Source organism: Mrakia frigida (genome assembly GCF_051309035.1).
Source record: "Mrakia frigida strain ATCC 22029 unplaced genomic scaffold BDY24scaffold_30, whole genome shotgun sequence".
NCBI lineage: Eukaryota > Fungi > Basidiomycota > Tremellomycetes > Cystofilobasidiales > Mrakiaceae > Mrakia > Mrakia frigida.
Window position 1 is genome coordinate 208,361 of NW_027481251.1, and position 21,367 is coordinate 229,727.

Genomic DNA, 21,367 nt, shown 5'->3' on the forward strand with positions numbered 1-21,367 from the left:
TCGGAAGATCCGAGGTGAGAAAGAGGAGGTAGTCGCGAGCCCAAAGGAAACCAAACTCGACGCGTTTTCTCCTTCCTTCGATTCCCTCTCTCGCATTCTTTCTTTTGAAAAGACACAGGCAGTCATAAGATAGAGCGAGAGGAGAACGCAAGCTAGGCTACTAAAGACGGACAACAAGCGAATCAAGGCCAGGCTTGAAAAACTGCGTCGACGGGATCGAGAGCGGGTCGAGAATGGGAGACAGATCGTGTGCGAGAGTTGTAGAGTATGGATTGAAAGCAAAGGAAAAGAAACCAGAGCGAGAACGTAAGCGAAACGGGATGGGTGTGTAGAGATGCGTGTGTAGATAGATGGGAGCAAGACGGAACGAAAGAAGAGGTTGAGACGACTTCTAGACCTCGAGCGAATCCTCGTCGGGAGGAGGACCGGAGATGTCGACCTTGCCCTGTAAGTCGAAGAGCAAAGAAGGGTCAGCTCGAAGAACCTTCCAGGGTGCGGACAGAAAGCAGAACGAGAAGAGGAAAACGTACCTTCTCGCTCACGGTAGCGTCCTTCTCGGTCGCCTCGATCCTCCTCTCCCTCATCAACCTCACCGCCTCCTCTCCCAGCCCCAGCGAGTCCCTCGGCACCCAAACGACCTGCTGAGGGTCCTTGGTCGCAGGATGAGCGAACGCAGCGGCCAACCTCTTCTCCTCTTGACTCGGGGTCGAAGCCATCTCGACTCCTCCAGGCTGTCCATGATCCTTCCTCTTGACTCGTTCGTCGTCGTTTCCGTTGTTGTTGTTAAAGTTGTTGTTCTCCTCGGACGATCTCGACCACTGCTGTCCGACGGGGTTGTCTTGCATCTCCATTCCTTCGGGCTTCCTCTCCACGACGGCGGGCATGGACGAGTCGGATCCTGATCCTGAGACGGGAGCGGGCAGGGAAGACGACTGGTTCCCGTTGTGGTGCTGTTTCCCGTTGAGAGGCTCCTTGTCGTTGTTGGAAGTCGAGACTCGACCGATGAGAGCTTCCTGCTCCTCCTCCCCGATGATGGATCCTCCGTGACCAGACTCGTGAGGCATCCCGTAGGACTTGTGAGCGAGCGTGAGAGGGAGAGCAGTAGAGAGAGGTCCGTACGAGTCGTTGAGGGTGAGTTGGAAGCCGAACTGGCGAACGGGGGAAGCAAGGGAAGATTCAGCGGCTGAAACGACGAGGAGGTCGAGGAGGAAAGCAAGATATGCTCACAGTGAAGACGATGAGAACGACCATCAGAGCTCCCTGAACGATGGACGAAGGGGAACCGCTCTCGTCTCGAGCGAGGAAGAAGAGAGCACAGAGGCAGACCTCTCCGATGTACATTCCGACGAACACGTGAGTCACGGCCTTGGGGAAGAAGAGTCCTCCGGTGTCGAAGGCTCGATCCTGATCGTAGACCCAGGTGAAGAGGTCTGGAGAAGGGAAAGAGAGGAAGGTCAGAAGCGACTTCGAGACGAGACGACGAGCTCGAGGATCGACTCACATTTCCACGAGGAGTAGAGCAGGAAGAAGGAGAAGCAGGCGAGTCCGTTGATGATAGGAGAGATGACGCAGTAGCCGAGAGCTGAGAGGAGAAAGGAAGGAGAGGAGACGCGTCAGTTCCGAGTCGAGAGACTCCGACGCGTCTCGACGAAGCAATCGAGCAAGGACTCACTGATGATGGTCAAGAGCGAAGCGTTAGGGAAAACGGTACCCCACGAGACCTGTCGCATGGTGAACTTGATGTTGTAGACGCTCCTCGGGGTGCTTCCGAGAAGGAAGAGCTTGACGTAGTAGATGGCCAAAGGGACGTATTGAACGAAGTTTCCGGCCGATCCAGCGATACCTAGAAAAGGAGAGCAGAAAAGACGAGGGAAGTCAGCGACCAAACGAGAGAAGAGAGGAGAAAGCGATTCAAAACTGACCTTGGAGGGCGATGTAGGTGAGGAAGAAGGTCGAGGCTTTGGGAAGGTTCGACGCCAAAATGGTTGCGACGGACGATGGGTTCTGGAGGATATCGGGGATGGCAGCGATGATTCCTGAGGAGAGGGTGGTGATGAGGAAACCGTGCTGGTCGAGAGGAAAAGAAGAGGCGTCAGAGTTGTTCGAGGGAGGGGAGAAACGAGGACTCGGCTCACGATGGCGAGGAAGATGAAGAATCGGGTCATCAAGCTCAACTCCAAACCCGTCTTTCGGGGGATACCTTCGAACTTGGCGAGAACTGGAGAAGAGGAAAAAAGTTTGAAGGAGTCAGCTGGAGGAAGTCGAGGTAGAGGAAGAGAAGTTGAAAACTCACGTCGGAGAACAACGGGCAAGAGCATGAAGAGGACGGCGAGCAAGACCGGAGGAAGCACTCCCTGGATGATACCCTGAACGACGGGGGGAAGTTCGCAGAGCCATTCAAGCCAGCTGAACTGGACACAGAGCGAGGTGACGTTGGAGAGAAGACCGACGAAAGCGACTGCGAAGGGAAAAAGGACAGGAGGAAGAAGTCAGCGCCTCGACGAACGACGAGAAGGGAGGAGAACGGCGGGAACGTACCAGGGAAGGCCCAGAGCACGACCAGACCAGTAGTGATAGCGTAGGAAGCGAATCGTCGGATCTGAGCCTCGTAGCTGAAAGGAGGAGTCAAGAGGAAGAAAAGTCGAAGTCAGTCGACGCGCTCGGCTCTCCTTCCCGAAATTTCGAGTCGAACTCACGGGTTCATTCCCAAGTTCGACCAAATAACATCCTTAGGAGCCATCTCCATGTATCGACCGTTCATGGTGTAAGGTTCGTTGTGAACCAGACTCTGGACGGCGAGGTGAGCGGCGATCTGCTGGTTGAAGAGGATGAAGGCCGAGTTGAGAGGCCTGTAGACCTCGTCGTCTCCGATTCCGGGCGAGTCAATGTCGGACTGGAGCTGAGCTCGAGCGGACTCGAGAGCCTCGGAGTGCTTGACGACCTCGTCCTTGCACCACTCAATGGTGTCGACCTTGGCTCCGAAGAAGGGAAGGGCGAAGGGAAGCCACTTGAACTGAGGGTTTCGGTGCTGAGGTCGCTTCTTGGCTGGGACGAGTCGTTCGGCGAGGGTCTGATCGGACTCCGTCTGGTTCGAGAGAGTCCACTTGTCGTCGAGGGGAGCTCCGTTCTTCTTCTTCGACGCCTTCTCGTCCTTGAGCTTGAGCTTCGCGGCGGTCTTGATGAGAACGGTCGTAGCGGATTCGAGCTTCTTGGTGGCCTTGAGTCGATCGTTAAAGAGGTCGGGCATCTCCTTGAGGTCTCTGTAATGACGAGAAACGAGCGAGGGAGATCAGTTCGAGATCTTCGAGAACCGAGGAAGGGAGAGACGCGACGAACCGGTTGAGCCAGACGTGCTTGACTCCTCCAGGAAGATGGGCGAAGAGCTGAGTGAGCTTAGCCTCGTCGAGGTCTAGAGAAGGTAAAGAAATCGAAAAGTCAGCTTGGTAGTCATTGGAAGATTCGGGAGCTGAAGGAATCGAAGCTCACACTTCTTAGGGACTCCAGTGATGAGAACGGTTCGAGCTTGGGGCTGGCACGAGTGCTCCTCCGAGACGAGGTATCGTTGACGGATGGTGACCCAAGCCTTCATCTCAGCCTTGAGGTTCCAGCAGATCCAGACTAAATAAGAAATCGAGCAGAAAGAAGAGCGTGTCAGCTCGTCGCCCTCGAGCTCTTCTCCTTCCTTCTAGTACTCACAGGTAGCCAACCAACAGACAACCAAATGAGCTCCCAGCCTCTGTTGACTCCCAGGACTGATGTTTCCGAACGTGAACTTGTCGAGACCGGTCTTTCCTTCGACTCCAGTCCCAACGGAATCGACGGGGAGGAGGATGAGCCAAGAGACGATCCAGATGGGGAGGAGGATCCTGATCATCATCTTGAGGTATCGCAGGAAGACGTAGGCGTCGGCTCCATTCTTGTGAAGGACGTCTTCAGGATCTGAACGGTACAGAGCGAGAGGCCATCCGAGGAGGGAGGAGGAGAGAGGAGGAGATCGAAGTCTGGGGAAGGGAGGAGCAACCAAACGAGGGAGGTGAAAGGGTTAGCTTCCAAGAAAACTGGAGGAAAGGTGAAGCCGAATTCGTCTGAGCGAATCGATCTTCATCAGAAGAGCGAGGCGCATATAGTAGGTTTTCGGAGGGAGGAGAGAGAGAGAGGGAAGCTTCGACATGACGAGGAGAGGTTGTTGGGCTCGCTCGCAGTCTCGAAAATTGGGCTAGGCTCCCTCCCTTCTTTGAGCCCTGCCAATAAGACCTTCTAGCAGCTCGAGGAGCTTCAAACTCGGCGAGGCGACTGCTGAGACGCAGAAGTCTACAGCTGAAGTGTGGGAGAAGGAGCGATCTCGATTCTGATGGTGTGGGAGAAGAGAAAACAACATGAAAGGGATGGGAGGAGGAGCGAAACGCTCCGACCTCGTACCCCTTCCCTTCCCTCCCTTCCCAGCTCACTCCCTTCCTCCCTACTTGCGAAAATCGAAAATGAGAAGGTAGAGAAGAAGCAGAAGAAGCGAGACTTACTTCTCGTCTTGAGGAATGAAGGTTCTAGGTTCGTAGATGGTCTTGAACGATCTTCTGATCAAGGTGAAGGCGACGATTTCTACACTAGCAATGGCGACGTTGAGAACCAAAGCCGTCACGAACGACGCGGTGGATGCTGAGGTAGCCTCGTCGGCGTTACTGTAGAGGGAGAAGAGTAGAAGGTAGAGAGGCGAGCGAGAGAAGGGAAGGGAGTAAAAGGGAAGGAGGGAGGAGAGAAGGGAGGCGGGTTCAGCAACATACAAACTTTGAGAACGCGAAGGGCGAGCCGACTTTGAGTTTCTCTCTACCAGAAGAAGAGAGTGCACTCACGCTGACATGCTTGAAGAGAGGGTGCGAGGTTGTCGTGAACGGAGGAGGGCTGCCCTGTGGAGGGACTTTGGAAGAACGGGGTGAAGGTTGGGAGGAGAGGAGAGAAGGGAAGAAAAGAACAGAAAGAAGGAAAGGGAACAGCGGGGGACCCGTCGATTTATGTAGGTCGTCATCGACGCTCGTTTTTTTTTTTTTTTTTTCTCCCTCCCTCTCCCTCCTAGAAGATTTTCACCCACCTTTTGCTACTCGGCTCTAACCGCCTCGTCCCTCTTTCTCTGCTCCCTTTTACCTCTTTTGCTTCCTTGAGAGAACCAGAGAACCCCAATTCTCTAGAGAGAACCAAGCACAAAGCCACCGAAGAGAGAGGGAGGGAGGTCGGAGACTTTTCATCTTTGCCTCTTCCTCCTCTCAATTTTCAGGAGAAAAAGTCTACCAGAAGAAAGTCTTCAAAGCTCAGATCCTCTTCTCTTTGAGATCTTACAAATTTTAAGCTTCACTCCTTTGATTACACGAGACATCCGAGCCCCCTCCTTTCTCCCTTCTGTCCCCCCTCCCCTCTCCTCCCTCCAAACAGGTTCGAGAGCTCAGGTCAATTTCAGGCTGCCCTCCTCTTCCCTCCTCTCTCCTTCCCTCCCAACCACGACAACCCACGACCAACCCTTCCCTTCTCATCTTCCCTCCCACCTCCTTCCCCACCTTCTTCTTCTTCTTCTTCTTCTATCTCACCATGGGATGCGGATCTTCGTCGATAGGCGACCCGGAAGGCGACGCTCGTCAGTTCAACTTGCTCGCTCTCCTCCTTTTTCCTTTTCATGCTGACTCGTGTTGGTTATTCGATCTCGCTCAGGTAACAAGGAGATTGAACTTCAGCTCAAGAGGGATCGTATAGATGCTGGCAAGGAAGTCAAGGTAAGCAAGAGAGAAGCGCCAAAGAAGACGACCTCTTGCGACCTCGTTGCTCCCTCCCTCCGCTTGACGTTGACGACTCTTTTCTTCCCTCGTTTCCCTTTCTGCCATAGATGCTTCTTTTGGGAGGTAAGCTCGCTCCTCTTGTTCCTCTCAGCTACCTCTACTGTACGCACCCAGCTCATCTTTCGTTTCTTTCTCGTTCGTTTCGCAGCCGGAGAGAGTGGAAAGAGTACGGTCTTGAAGCAGTTTAAACTCGTACATACGGGTAGCTACCAGCACGGGGAACGAACAGCCTACAGGGAGATCATCTTCTCAAACCTGATCCAGTCCATGAGGTTCGTCCATTCGTTTCTCGTCTCTACTTCTCTTCCTCTCCTCGGGCACCCTCCCCGCGCGACCCTTCCTTCCTCCCTCCCCTCGACCCTCTCCCTCCCTCTCATCTTCTCCTTGGCTTCTGTTCAAAGACGGCGACCGACCTGACCTCCACCTTCTCTTCCCTTCCCTTCTCAATCAAACGCTTTTCCTTCGGCCTCTTCTCCTCCCGGTCCTCACGTCCCCTCAACTTCAATCGAAACCAAACACCTTTCCCTCGTCGCTCCCTCCTCACTCCTCCTCAAATGACAACAGGGTCCTCCTCGACTCCATGGAGATTCTACACATCCCTCTCGCTTCTCGGACTCAAAATTACCACTTTATGGAAATCATCCTCGACGCTCCCACCCAGATCAGCTCTCCAACCCTCCCTCCGAACCTCGGTCTCGCCGTCATCTCGCTCTGGCAGGATCAAGGAGTTCGAGACGCGTACGAGCAGCGAGCGAGGTTCCAGCTCAACGATTCGGCCGCCTACTATTTCGATCTCTGCGAGACCATCATGTCGGATCACTACGAGCCTACGGATCAGGACATTCTGGTGCGTCTGTCTCTCCGCTTCGCCATCGCGTCTCGTTCGTTCACCCTTCTCCCTTTGATCTGATCGGCTCTCGCTTCCCTTTGATCCCAAATAGAGGTCTCGAGTGAAGTCTACGGGGATTACGGAGACGGCGTTCAAGGTCGGAGACCTCACGTACAAGCTGTTCGACGTCGGAGGTCAGAGGTCGGAAAGGAAGAAGTGGTGAGCTCGCATTCCTCCTTCCTTCCCTCAACGCTTCCTTCGTCGCCCAAGCTGATCACTTATCTTTCTTCACCTCCCCACCAGGATCCACTGCTTCGAGGATGTAACAGCAGTTCTCTTCCTGGTCGCCATTTCCGAGTACGATCAACGCCTGCGAGAGGACGCGAGTCAGGTTCGTTGACACTTCAGACCCTCGTCGTCGCTCCCCGAACCGCTCGACAGCCTTCCGTCACGAACGCTGACCTTTTCCGACTCCTCCTTCTTCTCACACTACAGAACCGTCTGGAGGAAGCGTTGATCCTCTTCGAATCCATCTCCAACTCTCGGTGGTTCCTCAAGACTTCGATCATCCTCTTCCTCAACAAAATCGATCTCTTCCAACTCAAGCTCAAGACGGCTCCTCTGAACAAATACTTCCCAGACTACCATGGAGGAAACGACTACAACTCTGCCGTACACTTCCTCTCGGAACAGTTCATGCGTCTGAATCAGAGCTCGACGAAGGAGATCTGTTCGTCCAACGGCCTCCTCCTTTCGCGTCTCGTTCTCCTCCCTCTTTCCCCTCTCTTCGCTTACCCCTTCCTTCTTCCCTTTCTCACCTCCCGCAGACGTCCATCAAACCTCCGCCGTCGACACTACCTCGATGAAGTTCGTTCTCTCGGCAGTCAACGTCAGTTCAACCTCTCTTTCTGTCTTCGGCTCCGTCCTCCTTCTGACGCGTCGCTGACCTGTTCTCCTCCTTCTGCGTTCGTCTTCAACAGGACATGATCCTCAAAATCAACCTCCGGGAAACCGGGTTCATCTAAACCCTTTCCCTCCCCTCCGTCCCGTCGTCTGTCCTTTGACACTCGTCTTTGTACCTCTCTCGTGCTTTTGCTTCTTCTGCTCGTTCCTTTTCTGGGTTGTACTTTCTCTCTCTCTCTGGATCTTGCTTTCTTTTTATATCTCGCACCATCTCCATCTTTCTGGATCTCTACTCTACTCCACAACACATCTCGTTCGCCCATCTTCGTTCGTCTATTTGCTTAGTTTCGACTCGTTTTTCTGCTTTGCTTTCTTTCTCTTTCCCTCGGAATCGCTGTTCTCGCTTAATTTCTCTTCTTTCTCTGCCACCCACCCACCCTCTTTCGTTTCCCGTTCGCTTGCTTCCGCTCTTTTCTTCTCATACCTCAGTCGTTTTCCTTTCGCACCAGCTCAGGGGGAGAGGAGGGAGGTTGAGTTGGACGCGAGAGGACCGAAGCGCTGCTAGATTTATGATACCGCATCTGCCTTTTCAAATCTTCTTCAGAGCATTAGAGAGAGAGACGTTTTTTGCGAGTGGGAAGGGAGGAGGAGCAGATAGAGAAAGGGAGTCGAGTGTCGATTTAGGTCGACGCGTTTTGATCCTCCCCCCCCTCGTTGCCTCCCCGCTGAAAAACTGCCTCACTGACGGCCCCAAGTGACTACGTAAGCTTTCGGCTAACCAAGCACTGTTTGTTTCTTAATTTCTCTTTCTTTTCCTTGGTTCGCAGGGGGCTCGTCGCTTGGACGACCCCTCCCCTTCGCCAAAGGCTCTACTTGCCCTCGAAATCAAACCTTCCCTTCTTTGTGTCCCGAAGCGGGTCAGCATAGAGTTCTGCGTTCGTGCCTATCGAGATGAGGCCCTGTCGGGGACGAGCCTCTGGAAGCAGAGCCTTTAGAAGCGAAACCAGCGCGCGTCGTCGTCCTCGACCTCTTGCCGCATCCGGAACACGATTCACACGCTCTCTCTCGGAGGCTTTGGCATATGTATCTATCCGGGCCGCGAAATTGACTGTCGTCTTCAACGCACAGCAAGGGCAACCCTTGATTTCATTATAACAGGTGAAAAGCAAAGAGAAGCGAAAGGGGGGCGGATCGTTTTTTTTTTCGAACGAAGACGCGTTTCGCTCACGCCTCTCTTTTTCGCTGCCAGTGGCCCTGTTGGGCGGCGTCGGCTCGTCGTGGGTATGTTTGTAGTTGATCTATTCAAGTGAGATTCACCAAGACGGACGAGGGAAGCAAAAGCAAAGGAGAGTCGTCTCTTTCCTTTTCGTTCTTCTTCCTCCTCACGAGAACACTGCTGTTTCTTTTTCGGCTGCTCCAAGCCTTTCCTCAGGTCTTCGATGGGTGCCCTCGTCCTCAATCCCCGATTCTCGGAGACGAAAAAGAAGTGAATCAATCTCACCGAGGTCTCCGAAAGATTCCAACGGTCGAGGTGACACCGATCTTGTCTCGCGACGCGATCTCTCCTTCTCTCTCGCTTTCCCCAGCTTTTTCTAGCGAAGGAACTGAGGGAATGGCATCATGCCGAAGAACCGGAAGACATGTCTGACGCGTTTTTGAAGATGACCCCATGCTGGTTCCTTCCTCTCAGGGAGACTTGAAGAGGAAGAAGCAGGGGAGAAATAGCAGTCCTCTCGCTTTCGGAGGTTTAGTTTTTTTTCGGGGCACGCGAGAACCTTGTCCGAGCTCCATTTTCTTGAAGTCGTGTCTGAATAAGTAGCTTCCGAGGCACTTCGCTGCAAAACCCTTGCAATCTCTCAATGTTGAACGAGGAAAGAAAGGAAGCGGAGAGGAGGAGAGAGAGCGGCGGAGGCGAGCGTCAGATTTCCATTTCCCTCCCTCCGTGAGGAGGTTCTCCAATCGTTCTTTTGTGGCGCCGGAGAAACGCTCCCGAGTGATCGCAAAACATAGACAAGAGATCGAAATCTCCCCGAACGAGACCTGTCTTTCGACCGATTGGAGCAGTAGGGGGGTCTGCGCTTCAATTGTCTTCACTTTCTTTTGCTTCCTAACCCCCAACCACTCTCCTCTCGCCCCTTCCTCCTATACGCTTCTTTCATCGTCCCTCTACCTTTCTCTACACATCTCACGACGCTCCTCCTCCCTCATCCTAAACCATGACGACCTGGTACACCCAAGATCCTCGAGCCTTCACCTCGACGCACCTCGACCCCCGTTTCTACGCTGCTCGAGTGCTTCCTTCCTCCCCTGCTGGCTCGGCATGCGGCTCTTCATCCTCGATATCATCAGGAGGACGGAATCGCAAAGCCTGCTCGTACTGTCGTCGCAGGTAAGTTCTTTCCTCTGCCGTTCGAGACCTCGACTCTCGCATCAAGCCAAAACCTGACTCTTTCGCCCGGTCTCTTTCTTCTTCTGTCTCTCGCCCTTCTAGGAAGATCCGCTGCGATGGAGGAGTCGTCTGTGATAACTGTACCCGAACCAAGAGGTTCTGTGAATACAAGGAAGTCTCCGACGAGGACAATCGAGGTGAATTGATCTAGCGCTGCGACGCGGTTTCGATCCAAGCCGGGCTGACCCCGTTTCTTCTTCGCTTTCTGCTTTTGCTAGCCGCTAAAGAGAGGAAAGCTTTCCTCAAGGCTCAGAAGCTCGCAACTGGTTTCACTGGTCGATCCCCTAGGGGGCTGAGGGCGAGCCCTTCTTGCCCAGCTCTTCTACTCGAGGGATGGCAGCCCAAACCGAAACTGGACGTCCCGCCGTCGGTGAGTTCCCTCTTTCGTTCTTTTCTTGATCTCTCTAAATAACGTCCGTCCTCATCCTAACCCATCTTATTCTTCTCATCCAGTCTCTTCAAGCTACCTACGAGCCATCCTTCCCTCGTCCCTACCCCTCCGTCCTCCTCTCTTCTCCCCTCGCTCAAACCACTCCCGTTCACACCTCTCCTGAAACCTCTCCTGCCTTTTCGGACTCCTACGACGGCCCATCATCCCCATCCTCCTACTCCTCTTACTTCCCTTCCTCCGTCTCAACACCCGACTTCTTCTCCGTATCCTCTTCCAACTTTTCAACCCCTCCCGCCTCTCCTCTCCACTCGTCTCAACCGAGTCGTTTCGACGACATCCCCACCTCGTCCTGGATCATCCCGTCCCTGCCAGCCTTTCAAACTCCTATCAACTACCCTACCGCTTCCATGGATTTATCCTCATCTCCAACCGGTCCTTCAACCTACGTCCCACTGCCAGAAGCTAGCCTCGGAGTTGGATTCGCCTTCGAGGAGTTCGAAAACGACGCGACCACCTTCTTCCCTCCTCCTCCGGACCTTCTTCAAACTCAGCAACCCTCCTCCGTCCCCCAAATCGACTTCGGAGCTTTGGAACCCTTCATGGGAGAGGACTGGGTCTTCGATGCTCCTTGGGAGGCTGGGGCTTTCGTTGAGGAAGAGGTCAAAGCTCTCGAGGGCTGGGTGATCGCGTAGTCAGTTTTGCTTTCTGTCGTCTCGTCCTTTGCTTGTCATCTTGTTTTTGCTGTTTTGTTGCGGTCTCGACCTCGTTTGCTTTTTCTGGTACTCTTTGCTTTTTCTCGGCCGCCTCTTCTCGTCAGTTTGTCCTCCCTCTCTTCGCTCTCGTGCTCTCCGTTCGGTTCTGTTCGGTTTGATCTTCATGATTCATTAACGTTAAGATCCAAGAGTAGTAGAAAGCCCGAAAGCAAATGATTCCTAGTCTATAATTGAGAAGGAAGGGAGGGAAATGAAGAGGAGCGAAAGGAATCGAGAACGGCAATTTAGCTCGAGATTGAGTTGACCTGGCAGTACGAAAAGAGGAACTGGTCAGTTGGAGACCGAGGAAGGAGCGTGGTTGAGTAAGAGAACTGACCTTGTCCCTCAACGTCGAGATGTACTGCGAGTAAGACGGTGTCCGGTCGAAACGGTCCTCTACCAATCCACTCAACGCCCACTGCCTCAACGCCGGCTCTCCGTCCTCCTTCACGACGTAGACGTGAGCTCGGTAGGGTGAACGACGCATCTCTCGGGTCTTGTTGATGATGGCGTTGACTCGTTGAGAGAAGGAGTTGTCGAGAGTGGGGAGGGTGGTCTGAGGAGGGAGAGAGAAAGAACGAAGACGCGTCAGATCGAGTTTCTTCGAGGAGATCGAGAAGGCGAGACAGAGAGGAGGTGGGAGCTCACCTTTCCTCCTGGAAGCTCAGCGTAAGAGGGAATATCGAAGACGTCCTGAACGAGTTGAGGAACGGCCTCTCGTCCGATCCAAAGGAAGATGTTCTGACCGTCCTCGATGATGAAGAGCCCGTGTCGTTCCAGTCGCTCGCTGGTGAGGTTCATGGGTTCGGGAAGGATGACTCCGTGCTCTCCGATGGTTCCAGCCTAGGTGAGGGAGGAAGAAGAGTCGGCGAGACGCGTCAGTAGGGAACGAAGAGTCGACTCGACTCGAAAAGGACGAGGACTCACGTCGTCGGGCATGGTGTGAAGAGCGTAGAACCGAGGGTGAAGGTAGGGGACGAGGAGTTGGGAAGGGAGGGTGGTGAGGAGAGCTTGAGCGTAGCTTCGCATGTCGGGAGGAATTTGGGAGCTCTCTCGAAGCCCGACCTGTTTGAGAACGAGAAAAGGGTCAGTTCTCGACCGTTTGCAAAGGCGAAGTTGGGAAAGAAGTAGCCGACTCACGTGTCTGATCAAACCCAAACAAAGAAGAGCGAGGAATCGCATGTTCTTGGGACTGGCGAGCTGAGTGCTGGCTCCTCCTCCCCCGACCTGAGTGGCGGTCTTGAACGCTGCGAGGATGTCGACGAGGGACTTTGTTACATGATCCCGTCCATCGGAGAGAGATGATCTGGTCGTGATGTCGACGGCTCTGCAGGCGAAGAGGGTAGCGATAGCTGTTTGATCAACCGAGGCGTACAGGTTGACGAGGTTGTTTGTGACGGGGAGGGCGAGAGTGATGACTCGAAGACGTCGTTCACCTGTGGAGAGAACCACGAGTCAGCTCCAACGGGAGACGAAGGCGAACGAGTGAGGGATTGCAGACTCACCGAAGCACGTCGTGTGCATCACGGCTGTTTGGAAAACGACGAACGGAGCTGTGAGGTCGTCCTCGACCTGAACCTCCATCGAGTAAGATTGATCGATGGGAACGACGGGGATGGAGAGGAGATCTGTAGATCGGATGAAGAAGTTCCCGTGGAAGGTTTTCATCCGGAGACCTGCAGCGTGGAGGAAGAAGAGCCGGGTCAGGAGGGGACTCGATGGACGAAGGACGAAAGCGCGTCGAGCTGATCTCGAGGCCATTCCCCGTCACGATTCGAAGCGAGAGTCAAGATGGAAGGATGATACAAGAAGAAGGAAGCTCACCTCTCGAAGCTCGTACTCGAATGATCGCCTCAAGTCCGATCTTGTGGCTGAGGACGTCCCCCAGCTCGTAGGCGAATTTGGTCGCGTCCTCGGTGTGAGTGGCGGAGAAGGAAGGGTAGAAGTAGGTCTGACCAGCGGTGTATTTGGGCAAAGCACCTGTGAAGGGAACGAAGAAGGAGTCAGATCGGTTTCGGAGAGGAGAAGAGAACAAGCGGACGCCTGGTTGCGACGAAGGAAGAAGAGTCGCCGTCCCTCTCTTTCTCTGCCCTCTTTTTCGCCTCGAAAAGTAGGGGAAGGTGTGGAAGGAGATGCAACTCACTGAGAGTAGCCACATCGGCGTAACCAGAGTTGAGCAAGAACATGTCGACGGCAACCTGAGACTTCGAGCAGTCGATGGCGAGAAGTTTGTAGAACGGGATCGCCGCTGCGAGGAGAGCGGATTCCTGCGAAATTCAAGATTTTGAGAAGTAGGGTCAATAATGGTGCCGGAACGGAGGAGGCAGGGATCGATGGGAGGAAGATACACGAGACGAGACGTGATCCTCACCTTCGAAGTTCCCAAAATGGTTGGATCCTCTCGGTTCTTCAGAGCTCCGGGACCGACCGAGGGAAGCGAGGAGTTGAGTACGATGATTTTTCCTCCAATGGGTCCCTGCGAGAATTGATGAGCAAAGAAAACGATCAGCGACGACATCGAGAAGAGGGAAAGAGGAAAGACGAAAAAACGCGACTTACAATCAACAGATAAGCAGCCTTCAACCCAGCTCCGAGGGCATTCCCGACGGTGAAGGTATCCTTGAAGAGGTTACTGAGGCTCCCGAGCAGCTTGTCCAGAGCGGGACGAGACTCGACGAGGCTGACGAGAAGGTCGTCCGGCCGAGGGAGGAAGACGTCGTCGAGATCGGAAACGACGAGCTCGGTTGGGTCGTTGGCTCCAGGCTTGGATTTCATAGCAGACGATTCAGTGAACATGCTTCTGATGGGAGAATAAGGATCCTGCTCACAGGAAGGCTGAAGAAATGAAGAGCAACGTCGACGGCGATGATGGCGACTTTGGTTCGACCGTCCTCGTTCGGGAGTCGATCCAGAGACTCGAGAATCGTACGAGCGGCAGTAGCGACCATACCTGAAGACAGTCGAAAAGAGTCAGATATGCGTGTAGGGAGAGGATACGCTCGACGAAGCGACTCACCGGTCTGAACAGCAGTCTCGGAAACGTCAATAACGAAGACGTAGCAAGGAGGAGCTGGAGATCGAACCTGAAGAGATCCGAGAGAGAGAGAGAGAGTCAGTCGACGTCTTGAGAAGGCCAGGAGGAGATCTGCACTCACGAGGTATTCCGAAGGAGCCACGAAATCAACGACACTGTGATTGAGCTCAGCCCTCTGCCATCGATCCGCCGGTTTGTTCGTCTCCTGATCCCAATCGAACCTCTGAGGAACCTCGTTCGAAAGGTTACACAGAGTACACTTCCACCTGTTCCCTCCTTCGATGAAAGTAACGTAAGGGTGGATGTAGGCTCGACAACGTCGACACCGAGCGATGACCATGTCTCGAATCACAGGCACTTCGGGCTGAGACATTCAAGGGCGGAGAGGGAGTCAGTTCAGAGTCTTTCCGAGGAAGTCTGTGGGAAATGATGGGAAACTCACGTCGCCTTCCTCGAGAGATCGATAGGGAGTGATGACGAGACCGAGAGGAAGCTTGGATGACTTGAGGAGAGAGTTCGTCGAAGGCACGGCGTTGAGGGTTGATCTCATGTACGAGTAGTCTGCTATGGCATCAGGACTGGAAGTCACCGAGGCCTGTTGAGAAGGAAGGGAAAATGACTCGATCAGCATTCGAGGAAAGGAGGTTGGAGAAGCGAAACGCGTCGAGAACGAGGTGAGATCTCACGTTCGAAGGAAGTCGAATCGCAGGAGGAGGATCCTCGAGATGAGGCACATCTGGCTGCATTCCGACGAGGTTGACGAGCTCGTAGGGATACTATCGCGGAACAAAAGAGCTTGTCAGCACGAAGAGAGAGCTCTCGTTCGAGAGTTGAAGAAGGGAGAGAGGAAGAGTGCGAGCTCACACGAAGGTCTCCTTCAAATCCACCAGCAGCAGGCTTTTGCCCTCCCAATCCCATGCTCCCAAACTGACCAGCCAGACCCGAATCCCCACCAGGTCCTGCTGCTGACTTGACATCGCCGTATCCATAGCCAGGAGCTGCTCCAGCAGCGGCAGCACCTCCGTAGGCTGGAACGAAAGTCGAGCCGGCGAGATCTCCGACGGGAGCTGCTGAGGACGAGTCGAAGGTTCCGCCTGGTCCGTTAGTGTTGGAGCTGAGGTAGGCAGCTTGAGCCGCGGCGTATTGCCGACGTTTGGGGTTGTGGGATGGGTTGGGGAGCAGGGGTTCGTCGACGGTGGGAGGGTCGTTGGAAGGGAGGGCAGAGGAGTCGGAGGAGGGATGCTCCCATTGAGATTGACCGTCGGGACCTGGAGGAAGCGAACACGATAGGTCGAAGGTCAGTTTCCTTTCAATGTAGGAAGACGAGAAGGAGAGGAGAGGGGAGAGGAGGGAGGTCGAAAAAGTGAGGGAAGGAGAAGAAGGTCGGACGAGCTCCCTTCCTTTCGACGTTTCCCTTCCTACCAGTCCCCTCAGCCATAAAGAGAAGCTACCGCAAGCTTGTACGACCAATCTACAGCTTCTAAGCTCCAACTTCAGCTCTCGAGGACCTCTGTTGAGCCCTGCCGACGGAGAAGAGCTCAACCATCTCTCGCCAAACATCTCGAGCTCTGGCCTGGTGTGGCCTTCCTCCTCCCTCTTTATCCTCCCTTCCTCCCCTCCCTCTTCTCCTTCTCTGCCAATTCGACGAAGGCTACGAGAGTAAGACTCACTGATATAGAAAGGAGTCCCAGCTTCATCTCTGCAGCCCACCACAGCCAAAGAGAAGGAGGAAGGTCAGCTCTTGCTTCTCCTCACCTCGGATTGAACCGACGATGGTCGATCCCTTCTTTTCTCTTCGAGTCAGACGAGAGTACCCACACTTGTTCAGACCATCCGGCAGGAAGAAGAGGAGCCATCGGTCGTTTCGAGGGTTAGATGAAGAGGGAAGGAGTTGAGGGTTGAACGTTGAAGGCAAGATCGATCTCGTTTCGTTTCGAGTTGGTGCGACGTTCCCCAGACAGAAGCGAGATCGCAAAGAGAATAGCAAGGGTGATGGTAGTGTCATCGATTTACGTATGTGAAAGCAAGGGAAATGAAGAAGGGAGAGAGACAAAGAAAGAAAAGCAAAAGGAAGAGATCTACGACGGGTTCGGCTGCTCAACCGGACGAGGTGTTGACCTACAGAGACGAGAAACCGTGGCGAAGGTCAGTTGGAGATCGAAGAAAGGAGCGTGGTTGAGTAAGAGAACTGACCTTGTCCCTCAACGTCGAGATGTACTGCGAGTAAGACGGTGTCCGGTCGAAACGGTCCTCTACCAATCCACTCAACGCCCACTGCCTCAACGCCGGCTCTCCGTCCTCCTTCACGACGTAGACGTGAGCTCGGTAGGGTGAACGACGCATCTCTCGGGTCTTGTTGATGATGGCGTTGACTCGTTGAGAGAAGGAGTTGTCGAGAGTGGGGAGGGTGGTCTGAGGAGGGAGAGAGAAAGAACGAAGACGCGTCAGATCGAGTTTCTTCGAGGAGATCGAGAAGGCGAGACAGAGAGGAGGTGGGAGCTCACCTTTCCTCCTGGAAGCTCAGCGTAAGAGGGAATATCGAAGACGTCCTGAACGAGTTGAGGAACGGCCTCTCGTCCGATCCAAAGGAAGATGTTCTGACCGTCCTCGATGATGAAGAGCCCGTGTCGTTCCAGTCGCTCGCTGGTGAGGTTCATGGGTTCGGGAAGGATGACTCCGTGCTCTCCGATGGTTCCAGCCTAGGTGAGGGAGGAAGAAGAGTCGGCGAGACGCGTCAGTCGGGAACGAAGAGTCGACTCGACTCGAAAAGAGCGAGGACTCACGTCGTCGGGCATGGTGTGAAGAGCGTAGAACCGAGGGTGAAGGTAGGGGACGAGGAGTTGGGAAGGGAGGGTGGTGAGGAGAGCTTGAGCGTAGCTTCGCATGTCGGGAGGGATTTGGGAGCTCTCTCGGAGTCCAACCTGTTTGAGAAGAGAGACGAACCGGAGTCAGATCTCGAGCTTTCTCAGACGACGGTTGTTGAAAACCAAGCGGACTCACGTGCTTCAACAGACCCAAGCAGAGAAGAGCGAGGAATCGCATGTTCTCCGGTACGGCGAGCTGAGTGCTGGCTCCCGATCCTCCAGCCTGAGTTGCGGACTTGAAAGCGGAGAGCATGTCGACGAGAGACTTGGTGATGTACTCCCTGGCGTCCTCGAGCTTCGACTGCATCGTTCGCTCGACGGATTTGCAGGCGAGGAGGGTGGTGACGGCGGCTTGGTCGACGGAGGCGAAGAGGTTGACGAGGTTGTCGGTGACGGGAAGAGCGAGAGTGATGACTCGGATTCGTCGTTCACCTACAGAAGAAGAAGAGACGAAGAAGGTTCAGCTGAAGATCGAAGATAAGCTGGCGATGAGAAAGAAGAGGACGAACCGAAGCAGGTGGTGTGAAGAACGGCGGTTTGCATCACGACGAAGGGAGCTGTGATGTTGTCCTCGAGCTCGACCTCGATAGCGTACGACTGGTCGATAGGGACAGCGGGAAGAGAGAGGAGATCCGTAGACCGAATGAAGAAGTTTCCGTGGAAAGCCTTCATTCGAAGACCTGAAGGAGTGAAAGAGAAAACATCGAAGGTCAGCTCAGTTTCGACCTCTACCTCGACATCCCGGATGTGGGACGCGGTGAGATCTGCTCGAGAAGAACGGAAGGGTGAAAGGACGTACCTCTCGAAGCTCGAACTCGAATCACAGCCTCGAGACCAATCTTCTGAGCAAGAACCTCTCCGAGCTCGTGAGCGAACTTGATGGCGTCCTCTGACCGACCAGCGTTGAACGAAGGGTAGAAGTAGGTTTGACCTCCGGTGTATCGAGGCAAACAACCTGTTGCAAAAGGAAAGTATCAGCAAGCAAGTCGAGACGAGGACTGAAAGAAGGGAAGAAGACGACTCACTCAGACTGGCGACGTCGGTGTAGCCAGAGGAGAACAAGAACATGTCGACCGAGACCTGAGCTCGGGAGCAATCGATGGCGAAGGTCTTGTAGAAGGGACCGGCAGCTTGGAGGAGACCAGACTCCTGTGAGAAGAGAGGGAAACGAAGGTCAGCGAGACGCGTCAACGAACGAGAGAGGAGGTCGAACTAGACGAACCTTCGACGTTCCCAACAGCTTGGGATCCTCTCGGTTCTTCAGTCCTCCAGGTCCAACGGAAGGAAGAGTAGCAGTGAGGGCGATGATCTTTCCTCCGATGCTCGACTGAGGAGAAGAAACGAAGAAGGATCGAGAGATCAGTCCGGGAGGACAGAGACGAAATGGAAGACGCGACTGAAACTCACGACGAGCTTGAACGCGGCTTGCAAACCAGCTCCCAGAGCACTTCCGGTGACGTAGGTATCCTTGAACATGTCGCTGAGTCTCTTGAGCATGCTCTCGATCGCAGGTCGAGCTTCGACGACGTTGACGAGGAGGTCCGAGGGCTTGGGAAGGAAGACGTCCTCGAGGTCGGAAACGACGAGCATGGTGGGATCCGTAGCACCAGGCTAGAAAGAGGAAGCGAGAGGAGCACGAAAAAAGATCAGCGAAAGTTGTGAGACGAAGGAAAGAAGATGGAGGCAGAGTGTCGACGAACAGGAAGGCAGAAGAAGTGAAGCGAGGTGTCGACGGCGATAAGAGCGATCTTGGTTCGGCCGTCGTCGTTGGGAAGTCGGTCGATAGACTCGAGGATGGTTCGAGCAGCAGTGGCGAGCATCCCTATCAATCGAGAGGAAGAAGCGGGTCAGCGAAGGAAAGGGCGAGTCGAGCTTGCACGCGGCGAACAAAGATCAAAACGAACCAGTCTTGACGGCAGCCTCGGAGCAGTCGATCAAGAAGACGTAGCACGGAGGTTGAGGAGGTCGAACCTGCATCGACAGAAGAAAGTGGCAGGATTATGGTCAGCCCGAAGCTCGTCCTCCTGCGTCCCTCATCGAACGACTTCGACTCGAGACTCACCATGTACTCTGTAGGAGCCACAAACTCGACCACGCTGCTGTTAAGCTCAGCTCTCTGCCACCTATCAGCAGGCTGGTTGGTCTCCTGGTTCCAGTCGAAGAGCTGAGGGACCTCGTTCGAGAGGTTGCACATCGTGCACTTCCACCTGTTCCCTCCCTCGATGAAGGTGACGTAGGGATGGATGTAGGATCGACACCTCCGGCATCGAGCGATGACGGTATCCTTGACGACTGGGACCTCTGGCTGAAGACAGGAGAGAAGCGAAGAGGAAGAAGGAGACGCGACGAGTTAGCTCGAAGTGATCGACCCGACCGGGCGGAGAGAAGGAGCAGGAAGGGAAAGGGAGATCAAAGGACGAACGTCTCCTTCCTTGAGCGAACGGTAGGGAGTGATGATGAGACCGAAGGGGATCTTGGACTTGTTGAGAACGCTGTTGGTGGATGGGACGGCGTTGATGGTCGATCTCATGTAGGAAGGGTCGGGAATGGCAGTTGGACTGGGAGTGACGGTGGCCTGAGGAGATTGAACGAGGAAGGAGAACAAAGAGACGAGGTGAGCGTGTGGTTGAAATGAGCATCTCGTAGATGTTCAGGGCAATTAGACTGATAGAATGGGTTGTGGTGAGAGGAACAGAAGGAGGGAGGAAGGAAGGACGAACGTTGGAAGGAAGTCGAATGGAAGGAGGTGCGTCCTCGAGAGCTCGAACGTCAGGCTGCATTCCAACGAGGTTGACGATGTGTATGGGGTACTGAGACGATCCAACCCAAACAAGAGGACGATCAGCTTCTCGACTTCTTCTCTATCGAGCTCAAGTATAGCAAGCAAACTCACTTTGAGATCCTCTCCTCCTCCTGAAACACCCATCTGACCGAACTGCCCAGCGAGCTGATTCACTCCTCCTCCTCCTCCTCCCTGAGCTCCTCCAGCGTATCCCGAAGGCTGCTGCTGCTGACCGTAGGCTGGCTGCTGACCTCCAGTAGCTCCAGGAGCGTAGTAGGCGGGCTGCTGAGGTTCTCCGCCGTACCCAGGCGTGAAGAGCTCAGCTGGAGCTCCTCCTCCTACTGGATCAGGGATGGAAGGGTCGAAGGAACCTCCGGGACCGTTGGTGTTGACGTAGGCTGCTTGAGCTGCTGCGTACTGACGCCTTCTGGGGTTGTGAGAGGAGGAGGTTGTGGGTGGGGAGGTCTGAGGGAAGTTGGCGTCTTGAGGGAGGGGAGGAAGGGAAGCGTCGGGGGTTTGAGAAGGGTGGTCCCACTGAGATTGACCCTGAGGACCTGAGGAAGAAAGGAAGAGGAACAGACGTCAGTATGGGTCCTTTTTTGAAAGCAAAAGATGGGCTGAAGGCTGCTGAGGCGAATCGAATCGAGGTGACGACGAGGGAGAGGAGGAGGAAGGGGAGCCAGCGAAACCATCTCGTCGAGGGTTCTTGAGTTCGTAGAGAGTTCAAAAGAGATAGCGCGAGCTCATCTTCGTCTCCCAGGTCCCATAGCCGTGTGAAAGAGCTCCAACGGTTTGACTGAGAGCATGGATCGAGGCTGAAGGAGAAACGAGCGTTCGTTGCTGGCGAGCTCGTCCTCTCTCCCTCCCTCCTTCCTTCTCCTCCACGCCCTCCGAGACAAGAGAAGCCAATAGTGCAAAGAGATAGCGAGTGAATATATAAACTCACTGATGTAGAAGGGGGTTCCAGCCTCATCCCTGTAAACGAGCAAGCGAGAGAGAACGAGGGGAGGGAGGGAAGGAGATGGAGTCAAGGACAACAGGGTCAGCTTGACCTCTTCTCATCTCTCGTACTGCTAGAATTGAGGGTGGGAGACGTAACTTACCACTGTTCTGTCCATCCTGGTGGCAACGCTGCTCCGGTAGACATGGTCTTTTTCTTTGGAAAGATTGAGGACGTGGAAGGGAAGGAGAGTCGAAGTTGGGGGCGACTCGACGAAAGGGCCTCCTCGCCTTCGCTTTGAAGATCTCGATTTCGCTTTTTCTTTTCTTTCTTTCTTGCTTGCAAAAGGGACAAGTTCAACAACACTATCTCTAACTTGGTGTTCTGAGAAGGATCACCTTGCCGGAAATCTGAAGAGGGGGTGAAGCAGAAGGAAAGCCGACCGGGCTCGACGAACCATCACTTTGCCTCCGTCTTCCTCCCCAGCGTCCCCTCGGGAGATTCCCACCTCTTTTCAGTAGCAAAGAAGGACCTATGTATTGATGTTTTCCCTAAGCCACCTCGGTGAGTTTTTCTTTTGAGAGGTGGAACCCCAACAGCAACT

The 21,367-nt window shown here is 54.2% G+C and overlaps 5 protein-coding genes across 5 annotated transcripts; 2 read left to right on the forward strand and 3 right to left on the reverse strand.

Moving 5' to 3' along the window:
- Positions 1–103: 103 nt before the first annotated feature.
- BDY24DRAFT_398555 (uncharacterized protein) lies at positions 104–4,956 on the reverse strand. The gene is made up of 15 exons (XM_076641706.1): positions 4,848–4,956; positions 4,518–4,676; positions 3,697–4,001; positions 3,487–3,618; positions 3,337–3,409; positions 2,697–3,260; positions 2,539–2,612; positions 2,294–2,458; positions 2,136–2,218; positions 1,923–2,067; positions 1,673–1,843; positions 1,502–1,582; positions 1,228–1,430; positions 531–1,148; positions 104–445 (listed from the first exon to the last, which is right to left on the reverse strand). The coding sequence occupies exons 1-15, from the start codon at positions 4,853–4,855 to the stop codon at positions 392–394; spliced, it is 2,835 nt and encodes a 944-aa protein (XP_076493980.1). The 5' UTR covers positions 4,856–4,956; the 3' UTR covers positions 104–391.
- A 469-nt stretch (positions 4,957–5,425) lies between these two features.
- Positions 5,426–8,142, forward strand: BDY24DRAFT_436219 (guanine nucleotide-binding protein subunit alpha). The gene is made up of 10 exons (XM_076644213.1): positions 5,426–5,620; positions 5,695–5,756; positions 5,867–5,882; positions 5,968–6,091; positions 6,384–6,666; positions 6,761–6,867; positions 6,952–7,039; positions 7,144–7,378; positions 7,476–7,537; positions 7,629–8,142. The coding sequence occupies exons 1-10, from the start codon at positions 5,575–5,577 to the stop codon at positions 7,671–7,673; spliced, it is 1,068 nt and encodes a 355-aa protein (XP_076493981.1). The 5' UTR covers positions 5,426–5,574; the 3' UTR covers positions 7,674–8,142.
- Positions 8,143–9,767: 1,625 nt separating this feature from the next.
- Positions 9,768–11,083, forward strand: BDY24DRAFT_417664 (Zn(II)2Cys6 transcription factor domain-containing protein; the record flags this gene model as incomplete). The annotated part of the gene is made up of 4 exons (XM_076643752.1): positions 9,768–9,940; positions 10,043–10,137; positions 10,219–10,370; positions 10,454–11,083. The coding sequence occupies 4 exons, from the start codon at positions 9,768–9,770 to the stop codon at positions 11,081–11,083; spliced, it is 1,050 nt and encodes a 349-aa protein (XP_076493982.1).
- A 154-nt stretch (positions 11,084–11,237) lies between these two features.
- Positions 11,238–16,126, reverse strand: BDY24DRAFT_168545 (Sec23/Sec24 trunk domain-containing protein). Its single transcript, XM_076636231.1, has 18 exons — positions 15,996–16,126; positions 15,848–15,876; positions 15,042–15,445; positions 14,864–14,953; positions 14,620–14,772; positions 14,299–14,541; positions 14,160–14,226; positions 13,972–14,093; positions 13,703–13,906; positions 13,515–13,619; positions 13,287–13,410; positions 12,968–13,123; positions 12,649–12,819; positions 12,284–12,579; positions 12,071–12,208; positions 11,792–11,986; positions 11,481–11,699; positions 11,238–11,409 (listed from the first exon to the last, which is right to left on the reverse strand). Exons 1-18 carry the CDS (start codon positions 16,031–16,033, stop codon positions 11,389–11,391), a joined length of 2,775 nt encoding a protein of 924 aa, XP_076493983.1. The 5' UTR covers positions 16,034–16,126; the 3' UTR covers positions 11,238–11,388.
- A 38-nt stretch (positions 16,127–16,164) lies between these two features.
- BDY24DRAFT_398563 (putative ER to Golgi transport-related protein) lies at positions 16,165–21,024 on the reverse strand. Its single transcript, XM_076641707.1, has 18 exons — positions 20,927–21,024; positions 20,770–20,798; positions 19,935–20,377; positions 19,762–19,851; positions 19,464–19,616; positions 19,104–19,346; positions 18,946–19,012; positions 18,742–18,863; positions 18,449–18,652; positions 18,264–18,368; positions 18,067–18,190; positions 17,841–17,996; positions 17,551–17,721; positions 17,178–17,473; positions 16,961–17,098; positions 16,682–16,876; positions 16,371–16,589; positions 16,165–16,295 (listed from the first exon to the last, which is right to left on the reverse strand). The coding sequence occupies exons 1-18, from the start codon at positions 20,968–20,970 to the stop codon at positions 16,275–16,277; spliced, it is 2,820 nt and encodes a 939-aa protein (XP_076493984.1). The 5' UTR covers positions 20,971–21,024; the 3' UTR covers positions 16,165–16,274.
- Positions 21,025–21,367: the final 343 nt, after the last annotated feature.

Bases quoted from the DNA above. Each gene is read 5' to 3' on its own strand.
- BDY24DRAFT_398555 (XM_076641706.1), bottom strand. The intron at 4,002-4,517 runs GTAAGTCTCGCT...TCCCTTCCCCAG, and splicing joins TTCATTCCTCAAGACGAGAA to ACTTCGATCTCCTCCTCTCT. The intron at 446-530 runs GTACGTTTTCCT...TTCGACTTACAG, and splicing joins ACGCTACCGTGAGCGAGAAG to GGCAAGGTCGACATCTCCGG.
- BDY24DRAFT_436219 (XM_076644213.1), top strand. From the start codon at position 5,575: ATGGGATGCGGATCTTCGTCGATAGGCGACCCGGAAGGCGACGCTC. The intron at 6,092-6,383 runs GTTCGTCCATTC...AAATGACAACAG, and splicing joins AACCTGATCCAGTCCATGAG to GGTCCTCCTCGACTCCATGG. The intron at 7,538-7,628 runs GTCAGTTCAACC...CGTCTTCAACAG, and splicing joins TCGTTCTCTCGGCAGTCAAC to GACATGATCCTCAAAATCAA.
- BDY24DRAFT_168545 (XM_076636231.1), bottom strand. From the start codon at position 16,033: ATGGCTCCTCTTCTTCCTGCCGGATGGTCTGAACAAGT. The intron at 14,773-14,863 runs GTGAGATCTCAC...CCTTCTCAACAG, and splicing joins CGATTCGACTTCCTTCGAAC to GCCTCGGTGACTTCCAGTCC. The intron at 14,542-14,619 runs GTGAGTTTCCCA...TGAATGTCTCAG, and splicing joins GATCTCTCGAGGAAGGCGAC to CCCGAAGTGCCTGTGATTCG.
- BDY24DRAFT_398563 (XM_076641707.1), bottom strand. From the start codon at position 20,970: ATGTCTACCGGAGCAGCGTTGCCACCAGGATGGACAGAACAGTG. The intron at 17,099-17,177 runs GTGAGTCCGCTT...CTTCTCAAACAG, and splicing joins GCTTGGGTCTGTTGAAGCAC to GTTGGACTCCGAGAGAGCTC. The intron at 16,877-16,960 runs GTGAGTCCTCGC...TCCCTCACCTAG, and splicing joins TTCACACCATGCCCGACGAC to GCTGGAACCATCGGAGAGCA.